Source organism: Oncorhynchus kisutch, linkage group LG28 (genome assembly GCF_002021735.2).
Source record: "Oncorhynchus kisutch isolate 150728-3 linkage group LG28, Okis_V2, whole genome shotgun sequence".
NCBI classification, from domain to species: Eukaryota; Metazoa; Chordata; class Actinopteri; order Salmoniformes; family Salmonidae; genus Oncorhynchus; species Oncorhynchus kisutch.
The window spans coordinates 39,745,064-39,758,052 of NC_034201.2; the positions used below are offsets into that span (position 1 = coordinate 39,745,064).

At 40.9% G+C, this 12,989-nt stretch overlaps 1 protein-coding gene across 4 annotated transcripts in view; it reads left to right on the plus strand.

The window, feature by feature from the left end:
- Window positions 1–12,989, plus strand: part of LOC109873351 (gamma-aminobutyric acid receptor subunit gamma-2) — a 71,660-nt gene that overhangs the window by 7,717 nt on the left and 50,954 nt on the right. For all 4 annotated transcript variants that reach the window (XM_031808133.1, XM_031808135.1, XM_031808134.1 and 1 more), the window contains exons 2-3: window positions 2,212–2,351; window positions 4,308–4,375. In XM_031808133.1, the coding sequence (XP_031663993.1) occupies window positions 2,212–2,351; window positions 4,308–4,375 (208 nt within the window). The remainder of the gene's footprint in view (window positions 1–2,211; window positions 2,352–4,307; window positions 4,376–12,989) is intronic.

The following is a 12,989-nucleotide window of genomic DNA, read 5'->3' on the forward strand; positions in this document are numbered from 1 at the left end:
TGACTCGGACTTTCAACTCCCTCCAAAGATTTTCTATGGGGTTGAGATCTGGAGACTGGCTAGACCACTCCAGGACCTTGAAATGCTTCTTACGAAGCCACTCCTTCATTGCCCGGGCAGTGTGTTTGGGATCATTGTCATGCTGAAAGACCCAGCCACGTTTCATCGTCAATGCCCTTGCTGATGGAAGGAGGTTTTCACTCAAAATCTCACGATACATGGCCCCATTCATTCTTTCCTTTACACGGATCAGTCATCCTGGTCCCTTTGCAGAAAAACAGCCCCAAAGCATGATGTTTCCACCCCATGCTTCACAGTAGGTATGGTGTTCTTTGGATGCAACTCACCATTCTTTGTCCTCCAAACACTACGAGTTGAGGTTTTACCAAAAAGTTATATTTTGGTTTCATCTGACCATATGCCATTCTCCCAATCTTCTTCTGGATCATCCAAATGCTCTCTAGCAAACTTCAGACGGGCCTGGACATGTACTGGCTTAAGCAAGGGGACATGTCTGGCACTGCAGGATTTGAGTCCCTGGCGGCGTAGTGTGTTACAGATGGTAGGCTTTGTTACTTTGGTCCCAGCTCTCTGCAGGTCATTCACTAGGTGTGGGTCTGGGATTTTTGCTCACCGTTCTTGTGATCATTTTTACCCCACGGGGTGAGATCTTGCATGGAGCCCCAGATCGAGGGAGATTATCAGTGGTCTTGTATGTCTTCCATTTCCTAATAATTGCTCCCACAGTTGATTTCTTCAAACCAAGCTGCTTACCTATTGCAGATTCAGTCTTCCCAGCCTAGTACAGGTCTAGAATTTTGCTTGTTCGTTTGTAGGTGACCAAATACTTATTTTCCACCATAATTTGCAAATAAATTCATTAAAAATCCTACAATGTGATTTTCTGGATTTTTCTTCTTCTCATTTTGTCTGTCATAGTTGAAGTGTACCTATGATGAAAATTACAGGCCTCTCTCATCTTTTTAAGTGGGAGAACTTGCACAATTGGTGGCTGACAAAATACTTTTTTGCCCCACTGTATACAGTATCCCTCAGATTCCATGGTTACTGAGTTGGGTAAAGCTCTTGGTACAGTATGTTCTGACACAATGGAAATCCTTCATATTCCATCTATCGTGCCATTGGCGGTAACAACTTCCCAGAGCCCTGAATCTGTGCTTGTTAGTTTAATCACACACTTCATGACAGTGTGTTGTCATTAGCACTTCTAGATAAGACTCATCTGTGCTACACTCCAATGCATCATAGGTGTATTCACACCTCCAGCCTCAGTATCCCAGCCCCATTGCAAAACACTTTTATTCAGTGTGTAATTCAGTTAACTGGCTCTTGGCTGAGTGAAGAACATTTTCATTAGGATTTTTGAGACATTGTAATGCATTGAGATGTTTTACAGAGGTGAGCCAACTCCCAAGACTAACTCTTCTGCTTGAGTACTGAAAAGAGAGCAGAGAACCAAGGAATGTCAAAGAAGAAATCTCACAAATGGAACAACAGATCCACTGTTTGTACCTTGCATTTCTTCATTGTGTTATGAAAGGGCCTGAGGAACCAGAACATTCTCTCCCCATGTTTCTCTCCTGACTGTGTTTTTGGTGACTTGGTTGAGACATTTTACAGAGGTGAGCCAACTCAGAAGACGGACCCTTCTGTTCAAGCACTGAAAAGAGAGCAGAGAACAATCATTCTATGACAAAATCTCACTCAAAGGAACAATGTCAGGTCCACTATTCGCACCGTGCATTTCTTCAGCGTTCTGAAAGGGCCTGGGTAACAGTCTTTCTCTCCTAACTGGGTTTTTGTTTTTGAACACTATGCTACTATTCATTGCCGTTATTCTCAGTTCCAGCTGCACTGTGGGGCTGGTGTCACTTTGTGAGGATTTTCATGTAGGGAATCACATAGAGATCAGTGGCAACCAGCAGGAGTTCTGCCCTTTTATCCCATTTCTGCCTTGTCCTTTGATTTCAACCAGCGGGCAGTGCACATTTGAAAGAATGGAGCCTAAACGCATAGCAAGCTTAGCCTAGTATGATTTAGTGGTCTTTTCTGTGCTGTTGTTGTGGATTGTTGCTTTACATATTGACAGCATAACAAGATTCTCTCTCTTTTCATTTTACCTTGCTGTTTATAGTGCTGATGGAAAAATCCTTGCTTCATATTTCCTCTGTTCCCCTTTTCTCTTCCCAGATCCCTCCAGACTGAAAATGACGATGATGTGACAAACAAAACGTGGGTGTTGACTCCCAAAGTGTATGAGAGCGATGTCACCAACATCCTAAACAGCCTACTAGATGGCTACGATAACAAACTGCGACCAGATATAGGAGGTAGGTGTCATTCCACTGCACATTGATTGGCTGCTGCTGCTATGGCCGCCCTCCCCAAAGACCAATCTCCATTGGCATCAACGCCTTCGTCACAATCTATCTACATCAGTATTACAGGCCATGAATGATGAGCAGACACCATCATCACTGATAGCATCATCACAGACAGCCCTCTCATTTCACGGAGCCCATTCAGTCGACAGGGCCATGGGCCCGCCCCAGTATGACTTGTGTAAAGGTTGGTACAACAGAAACAACATTCTAGCATTATTATGCAGACACAGTGTGAGCTGTGAAACCTGGACGTCTGGTTATCCATCATAGGCCTATTAGCCTCGTCTGTCCCTGCACTGCTGTTGGCCAAGTATAGAGCCAGTGAAGTAGCTTTCTCTCCCTTCACTTGGGCTGGCAGCTGGGGTCAGCTCCCATGTTCAGACAGAAAATGCATACAGCTACAATAGATTTACCATCTTACCATCAAACATGATATGATGTTGCACCCTGTCATCTCCCAGGCTGCCAGAGTTACACGCTGGGTATAATTAGCTAACAACTACCAAGAGTGGTACGTTGCACTGAAAACTGGGATTGCTACCATGCACTGAAAACTGGGATTTGGATTAATTGCAGATTTCGGACAGTTCTTTTCAAGTCCATTGTGCAGCTCATTCAATTGTAATGCTGCTGCAGTCTATGTATAGCAAAATAGCTAACGAGGCTGCAATGTTATCTGCTAAAAAGGAAATGGTGTGCGTCATGGCATGCAGGTATAGACAAGGTATAATATAAAGCCAACCTGGAGCCAAAGGAAATGGTGTGCGTCATGGCATGCAGGTATAGACAAGGTATAATATAAAGCCAACCTGGAGCCAAAGGAAATGAGGACGTCCAAACGGTAGCTTGCTGCATTTGTTGTTTGGCCATAGGTTTTACACACCATTGCACCTTTGATGAGTATTCCCATGATGAATGTAGCAGTTTGTTTATACGACTGCATTAATGTTATCATCCTCTAAAGTGGTCTGGGAATTCAGAAAGCCAAGCTATGTTTTTATTTAATTTGTATTCGGTCATATTTATTGTGTTTTTCAAAGAAATCAATTTACCAGCTGGCAATTGGAACTAAGTATGGCTTTAAGTTTGAGTTTTTATCATGCTATGTTTTTGACACCGATTATGCAGTCGGAAACTCACTACATGGGGCCAGTTTATGTTCACTCACTATATAATCTCTAGTAACATTCCTTTTATGGTGAGAGAGTTTGTGATTGGAGATAAACTAGAAGCCGTGTCTGTGGTGTGTCAAAGCCTTTACCACATCCATATCTTGGAAAAGCAGAGATCGTCTCAGGCTCAGGACAGATGTAGGATCCTAAAAATATTTTCTCTTACAAACAATATATACAAATATGTTCACATAATAATTAACATTTCCTGTTATTTTCCCGCTGCAAACTGGCTCGCTATTAAGAGCCTACATCTGTACTGTATCATGCAGTAAGCTCCGGTACCATGGTGGAGAGAGAGAGAGGGAGAGAGTACCATGGTGGAGAGAGAGAGAGAGAGAGAGAGAGAGAGAGAGAGAGAGAGAGAGAGAGAGAGAGAGAGAGAGAGAGAGAGAGAGAGAGAGAGAGAGAGAGAGAGAGAGAGAGAGAGAGAGAGAGAGAGAGAGAGAGAGAGAGAGAGAGAGAGAGAGAGAGAGAGAGAGAGAGAGAGAGAGAGAGAGAGAGAGAGAGAGAGAGAGAGAGAGAGAGAGAGAGAGAGAATATTTAGTGCAGGGTACGTAAAGTCTGTTTTCAGCACCATGGACAGCTCCATGGTGTCATCATTTTATACTCGCACACACTAACTGCTATAGTAGTACAAGCTATTTAGCCCTGACATAAGATAGACATGAATAAACCTAAACACCGAATATTGAATGTGCATCATAACACTTGTTTTTTCTTCTTTCAGTAAAACCAACCGTGATCCACACTGACATGTTTGTCAACAGTATTGGCCCAGTGAATGCTATCAATATGGTGAGTATATAGAGAGAGTCCCCTCTCAAATTACTACAGGGCTTTTGCTGTGAAGACCTATAGGGTGGATGAGTTAGGGCTGTTTGTGCAGTACTTTATATAGACAAGTTATCGTTACTCATTGGGAAACTACAGGGCTTTTGCTGTGAAGACCTATAGGGTGGATGAGTTAGGGCTGTTTGTGCAGTACTTTATATAGACAAGTTATCGTTACTCATTGGGAAACTACAGGGCTTTTGCTGTGAAGACCTATAGGGTGGATGAGTTACTCATTGGGAAACTACAGGGCTTTTGCTGTGAAGACCTATAGGGTGGATGAGTTACTCATTGGGAAACTACAGGGCTTTTGCTGTGAAGACCTATAGGGTGGATGAGTTACTCATTGGGAAACTACAGGGCTTTTGCTGTGAAGACCTATAGGGTGGATGAGTTACTCATTGGGAAACTACAGGGCTTTTGCTGTGAAGACCTATAGGGTGGATGAGTTACTCATTGGGAAACTACAGGGCTTTTGCTGTGAAGGCCTATAGGGTGGATGAGTTACTCATTGGGAAACTACAGGGCTTTTGCTGTGAAGACCTATAGGGTGGATGAGTTACTCATTGGGAAACTACAGGGCTTTTGCTGTGAAGACCTATAGGGTGGATGAGTTACTCATTGGGAAACCACAGGGCTTTTGCTGTGAAGACCTATAGGGTGGATGAGTTACTCATTGGGAAACTACAGGGCTTTTGCTGTGAAGACCTATAGGGTGGATGAGTTACTCATTGGGAAACTACAGGGCTTTTGCTGTGAAGACCTATAGGGTGGAAGAGTTACTCATTGGGAAACTACAGGGCTTTTGCTGTGAAGACCTATAGGGTGGATGAGTTACTCATTGGGAAACTACAGGGCTTTTGCTGTGAAGACCTACAGGGTGGATGAGTTACTCATTGTGTGTTTATTCCTTCTGTTATTATTGTTCTATTATTTCTCGATTTATTTTTTGATTTGAAATGTTTTGCATTGTTGGGAAGGGCCCGTAAGTAAGCTGTTAGTCTACACCTGTTGTTTACCAAGCATGTGACAAATACAGTTTGATTGAATTGATTTGATGTCTATCAGTAGCCGCCAATCATTGCACTTTTTCAGACATCTTTTATTTCCGTCATGGTCTGTTCATGTACATGCCAAGTTTGTTTTCAAAATAGATAGATACATTGAAAGCTGTAATGTTGATGAATTGCATTATGTAATGAATGGCATAATTGTGTTCTGATTGTGTTGCTTTCATGTCATGTCATGGATTGTTGCATAAATCAACTTAAGATACCTTGCGCAAGGTAATATCATAGCTTTTGTTTCATTGCCTTGGCTATGGTTGTCGGAAAGACATCCAGAATTCTATGGAGTAGGCCTATACAAACTTGATGGAATAAGCTACTCCAAGATGGTTGCTGATATTTGTAGACAGTACAGGAGTTACTGTAAGCTGGGCTGTAAAAATAGGGCAGGGTGTGTAGGGTGAGATAAGTGGACTGCATTGCTTAGAGAGACTGCAACAACATTTGTCCCATTGTACTCCAGTTAAAATCCATGCCGAGGTTCCAATTCCATTGTAATTCAGCACAACAATCTCATCTCCATCATGGGCAAGCGCCAAGCCACAGAGAAAATCTTAACACAAGCATGGCTCTGTTACTGTCAACATGGGGGTTTAAAGACAGTAACTCGTTTGATCTTCTTGTTCTTAATCACCTTGATCCTCCATAGCAACCAGCTCACATTTCTTAGTGTTTATGTGTGTGTGTTTGCATGTGTGCGTTGTGTGTCTGTTTGTGTGTGAGTATACCTTTGTGTGTACGCGCATGTCAAGACCATATTGATTGCCGTACATTAAGATGTAATCGGTGCTGGGTACGTTCACATGAAATCACATCATGGCTGTTGTTGAGGATTGTGGTGAAGATGCTAGCTTTCTTAAAGAGAAGAGGATTATGGGTCGACTGATGATGCTGGAGTGTGTATCAAAGCATAAACAGTATAGAATGCAGGACTACTCACTTTGCCACAGCTTTATCAGAATCCATTTGGTGAACGGCCTGCTTGTGTCGTAAGTTGAAATGTCCTGAAGAGAATAGCAAGATCCTGCTTTCTGGTCAGTTGTCATGGCGTTGGAGTTTAACCGGAAGCCGTTGCTATAACAATGTTTACAAATGCTTACCTGTGCATGCACAATTCCTATTCTGAACAGGAAGCAATCTAGCTACATTTATAATGGGAATCTGACTGGTGGCTTACAGTATAGTATCCTCCAAACTGGTTTCAGTCAACTATTGCTATGGATGAAAAAGAGATACTAGATAAGTAGAAGTCTATAGGATGTTTGCAAATTTGGCCAAAACTGAGTTAAAACTTCAGTTTTGGTCTTGATGTGTCAATGTACAGTATAGTTCATGTACACAAATAAAGATTAATTGAATGATTGTTTTACCTTACTTAACCATGGAATCCCTCATTTGAGGTTTTAGACCACCGGAGTTATAAAGTTTCAGGCAGCCTTTTACTAAAATTACACCTTATTCTAAAATTGATTAAATGCTTTTTTCCCACATCAATCGACACACAATACCCCAAAAACAGGTTATTAATTATTTCTGCAAATGTATAAAAAAAAACATATACAATACCAGTCAAAAGTTTGGACACCTACTCATTCAAGTGTTTTTTATTTTATTTGTACCATTTTCTACATTGTAGAACAATAGTGAAGACATCAAAACTATGAAATAACACATGGAAGCATGTAGTAACCAAAAAAGTGTTAAACAAATCAAAATAGATTTTAATTTGAGATTCTTCAAAGTAGCCACCCTTTGCCTTGATGACAGCTTTGCACACTTGACATTCTCTCAACCAGCTTTACATGGAATGTTTTTTCAAAAGTCTTGAAGGAGTTCCCACATATGCTGAGCACTTGTTGGCTGCTTTTCCTTCACTCTGCGGTCCAACTCATCCCAAACATTCTCAGTAGGGTTCAGGTTGAGTGATTGTGGAGGCTAGGTCATCTTATGCAGCACTCCATCACTCTCCGTTTTGGTCAAATAGCTCTTACACAGCCTGGAGCTGTGTTGGGTCATTGTCCTGTTGATAAACAAATGATAGTCCCACTCAGCGCAAACCAAATGGGATGGCATATTGATGCAGAATGATAGCCATGCTGGTTAAGTGTGCCTTGAATTCTAAATAAATTACAGACAGTGTCACCTGCAAGCATCCCCACACCATCACACCACCTCCTCCATGCTTCACGGTGGTAACCACACCTGCGGAGATAATCCGTTCACCTACTCTGCGTCTCACAAAGACACGGCAGTTGGAACCCCAAAAGATGTGGACTCATCAGACCAAAGGACAGATTTCTACTGCTCTAATGTCCGATGCTCGTGTTTCTTAGCCCAAGCAAGTCTCATCTTCTTATTGTGTTGTCATGTGTTGCTGCCTTGCTATGTTGTTGTCTTAGGTCTCTCTTTATGTAGTGTTGTGTTGTCTCTCTTGTTGTGATGTGTGTTTTGTCCTATATTTATATTGTATTTATTTTTTGGTAGGCCGTCATTGTAAATAAGAATTAGTTCTAAACTGACTTGCCTAGTTAAATAAGGGTTACATTTTTAAAAAATGGTGTCCTTTAGTAGTGGTTTCTTTGCAGCAATTGGACCATGAAAGCCTGATTCAAACAGTCTCCTCTGGACCGTTGATGTTGAGTTGTGTCTGTTACTTGAACTCTGTGAATCATTTACAGTGGGGAAAAAAAGTATTTAGTCAGCCACCAATTGTGCAAGTTCTCCCACTTAAAAAGATGAGAGAGGCCTGTAATTTTCATCATAGGTACACTTCACCTATGACAGACAAAATGAGAGAAAAAAATCCTGAAAATCACATTGTAGGATTTTAATGAATTTATTTGCAAATTATGGTGGAAAACAAGTATTTGGTCAATAACAAAAGTTTATCTCAATACTTTGTTATATACCCTTTGTTGGCAATGACAGAGGTCAAACATTTTCTGTAAGACTTCACAAGGTTTTCACACACTGTTGCTGGTATTTTGGCCCATTCCTCCATGCTGTTGCTGGGCGACACAGACTTTCAACTCCGTCCAAAGATTTTCAAAGCTGTCATCAGCTCTGGAGCAGGTTTTCATGAATGATCTCTCTGTACTTTGCTCTGTTCATCTTTCCCTTTATCCTTACTAGTTTCCCAGTCCCTGCTGCTGAAAAACATCCCCAGAGCATGATGCTGCCACCACCATGCTTCACCGTAGGGATGGTGCCAGGTTTCCTCCAGATGTGATGCTTGGCATCGATGCTTTGCTTCAGGCCAAAGAGTTCCATCTTGGTTTCATCAGACCAGAGAATCTTGTTTCTCAGGGTCTGAGAGACTTTAGGTGCCTTTTGGCGAACTCCATGTGGGCTGTCAAGTGCCTTTTACTGAGGAGTAGCTTCCGTCTGACCACTCTACAATAAAGGCCTGATTGGTGGAGTGCTGCCGAGATGGTTGTCCTTCTGGAAGGATCTCCCATCTCCACAGAGGAACTTTGGAGCTCTGTCAGTGTGACCATCGGTTTCTTGGTCACCTCGCTGAACAAGACCCTTAGCCCCCGATTGCTCAGTTTAGCTGTGCGGCCAGCTCTAGGAATAGTCTTGGTGGTTCCAAACTTCTTCCATTTAAGAATGATGTAGGCCACTGTGTTTTTGGGGAACCTCAATGCTGCGAAAATGTTTTGGTACCCTTCACCAAATCTCTGCCTCTACACAATCCTGTCTTGGAACTCTAAGGACAGTTCCTTCGACCTCATGGCTTGGTTTTTGCCTTGACCTGCACTGTCAACTGTGGGACATTATATAGACAGGTGTGTGCCTTTCCAAATCATGTCCAATCAATTGAATTTACCACAGGTGGACTCCAATCAAGTTGGAGAAACATCTCAAGGATGATCAATGGAAACAGGATGCACCTGAGCTAAATGTTGAGTCTTGTAGCAAAGCGTCTGAATACTTATGTAAATAAGGTATTCCATTTATTTATTTTGTTATATAAATTTGCAGCAATTATTTAAAAAAATCAGTTTTCACCTTGTCATTACGGGTTATTGTGTGTAGATTGATGAGGAAAAAGTATTATTTATTTCATTTTAGAATAAGACTTTAACGTAAACATTTTTGGGACAAAGTCAAGGGGTCTGAATACTTTCCGAATTACCTGTATATAGTCTATGCATAATATATCTTTAATAAAGGTCGATGGTTCAAATCCTGAGCCGACTAGGTTACAAATCTGTCATTGTGCCCTTGAGCAAGACACTCAACCTTATTTGCTCCTGTATGTCGCTCTGGATAAGCGTGTCTACTAAATGACTTTACCTTTTCTCCAATGCTTAGCCTATGTCCTCTCACACACAAATCTCTGTCTCTCTCTCTCTCTCTCTCTCTCTCTCTCTCTGTATCTTGGTATCTCTCTCTCTCTCTCTCTGTATCTCAGCATCTCTCTCTATCTCTCTCTCTGTATCTCTCTCTCTCTCTCTGTATCTCGGTATCTCTCTCTCTCTCTGTATCTCGGTATCGCTCTCTCTCTCTGTATACCAATTCGATTCGAGGGCTTTATTGGCATGGGAAACATGTGTTAACATTGCCAAAGCAAGTGAGGTAGATAATATATAAAGTGAATATATAAAGTGAAATAAACAATAAAAATTAACAGTAAACATTACACATACAGAAGTTTCAAAACAATAAAGACATTACAAATGTCATATTATATATATACAGTGTTTTAACAATGTACAAATGGTAAAGGACACACTCTCTCTCTCTCTCTCTCTCGGTATATCTCTCTCTCCCTCTCTCTCTCTCTCTCTCTCTCTCTCTCTCGGTATATCTCTCTCTCCCTCTCTCCCTCTCTCTCTCTCTCTTCTCTCTCTCTCTCTCTCTCTCTCTCTCTCTCTCTCGGTATATCTCTCTCTCCCCTCTCTCCCTCTCTCTCTCTCTCTCTCTCTGTATATCTCTCTCCCTCTCTCTCTCTCTCTCTCTCTCTCTCTCTCTCGCTCTCTCTCTCTCTCTGTATATATCTCTCTCTCTCTCTCGCTCTCTCTCTCTCTCTGTATATATCTCTCTCTCTCTCCCTCTCTCTCTCTCTCTCTCTCTCTCTCTCTCTCTCCCTCAAACACACACATGACCACACACACATACACTCCTCTCTCCTTTCTCCAGTGCTCTATTGAATAGCCTTCATATATATTTCCTAGGCCTGTTGAATGGGAGACAGAGAGCACTGCAGGAAGGGTTTTGTCAGAGTGAGAGCAAAGTGCTTCTCAGGATATGAGGTTAGATAATGCTTCTGCTAAACAAGGGAAGCCATTAATTGCCCCGTTAAACATTTCATTTTCAGGTTGAGGGGCTCAAGGTGGCCCAGTGTAGCTGCATTCTTTAATAGGAACAAAGGATTCATGGTCTGAAAGGAAGCCGTTTTGCTTTAAGAAAGTGCTCTGCCAATGTATCCCAGACAGCAGTTTTACCATGTAGTTGTAAAACTGCCCTCAGTCTAAACGGGTTCGGTGGAACATGGAGAGTGATTTGTATTCAACGAGGACACTCGTTCCTGTTTAGGGTCTCAGGGTTTTCTACAGTAGTTTTGATTAATTGTTAAATTTCAACACAGAATTTAACATGTATGTACACTACCGTTCAAAAGTTTGGGGTCACTCTGACATTTCCTTGTTTTTGAAAGAAAAGTACATTTTTGTCCATTAAAATAACATCAAATTGATCAGAAATACAGTGTAGACATTGTTAATTTTGTAAATGACTATTGTAGTTGGAAACAGCTGATTTGGAATATCTATATAGGCGTACACAGGCCCATTATCAGCAACCATAACTCATGTGTTCCAATGGCACATTGTGTTTGCTAATCCAAGTTTATCATTTTAAAAGGCTATTTGATCTTTAGAAAACCCTTTTGCAATTATGTTAGCACACCTGAAAACTTTTGTGCTTATTAAAGAAGCAATAAAACAGGCCTTCTTTAGACTAGTTGAGTATCTGGAGCATCAGCATTTGTGGGTTCGATTACAGGCTCAAAACGGCCAGAAACAAAGACATTTCTTCTGTAAAACTCATACGTCTCTAAGTGGGAGGCCCCGGTGCACAACTGAGCAAGATAACAAGTACATTAGAGTGTCTAGTTTGAGAAACCAACACTCTAATGTACTTGTTCTCTTGCTCAGTTGTGCACCGGGGCCTCCCACTCTTTCTATTCTGGTTAGAGCCAGTTTAAAAGCCTACGTTGTTCTGTAAAGGGAGTAGTACACAGCGCTGTACGAGATCTTCAGTGGCAATTTCTCTCAGGGAATAGCTTTCATTTCTTAGAACAAGAATAGGCTGATAAGTTTCAGAAGAAAGGTCGTTGTTTCTGACCACGTTTTCAGGTGTGCTAACATAATTGCAAAAGGGTTTTCTAATGATCAATTAGCCTTTTAATGGACAAAAATGTGCTTTTCTTTCAAAAACAAGGAAATGTCTAAGTGACCCCAAACTTTTGAATGGTAGTTTAAATGAAAAGTTTAGTTCCAAAACTCTATATCCACAAATGTTTCACATTCGTGTTTTTTCATCAGGAATTATTGCCTATGGGTGTGTAAAATATTACTGATCTCTGATTTTTAGTTCAGCGATTTTAAATGTGTATTATATTTATATATTGTTACAAAATGCTATATATCCATTGTTTAGCTGGAATGAATTGTTCATTTCCTGTATATTTGACTGTTATATGTGGTTGTCTCACCTAGCTATCTTAAGATGAATGCACTTACTGCAAGGCGTTCTGGACAAGAGCATCTGCTAAATTACTAAAATGTCAAATGTAAATGTTTTACATACAGATCTCATATGTAGCATTTGTACAGTTCTTTATTATTAACATGTAGTTATGTGTTACATTTGATTGTGTAAAACCTAGCAGTACTACTTATTTCTCTGAGAGTGAGTATTATTTACCCAGTATTATTCATTTCTCTGAAATTAATCCATCAAGTGATTTTAAACAAACACATTGCTGTCATTGAACAACCTCATGCCATGATTAGATAGTGGAAATAACACACCAATCTCTTTCATAATTGATTTAATAAAAGCTAATTTACCAACATTTCTGAAAACAGATACAGTCAGGTCCATTAGTATTTGGACAGTGACCTAATTTGCATAATTCTGTCTCTGTACGCAACCACAATGGATTTGAAAGGAAACAATCAACATGTGCTTTAAGTGTATACTTTCATCTTTAGTTTAAGAGTTTTGTCAAAATGATGGTATGAACGTGTAGGAATTACAACCTTTTTTATACATAGCCCCCCAATTTAGGGTCTCAAAAGTAATTGGACAAACTAACATAATCATAAATAAAATTTCTAGTTTTAATACTTGGTTGCAAATCATTTACAGTCAATGACTGCCTGAAGTCTGGAACCCATAGACATCACCAGATGCTGAGTTTCTTCCCTGGTGATGCTCTGCCAGGCCTTGTCTGCAGCTGTCTTCAGTTCCTGCTTGTTCTAGGGGCGTTTTGCCTTCAG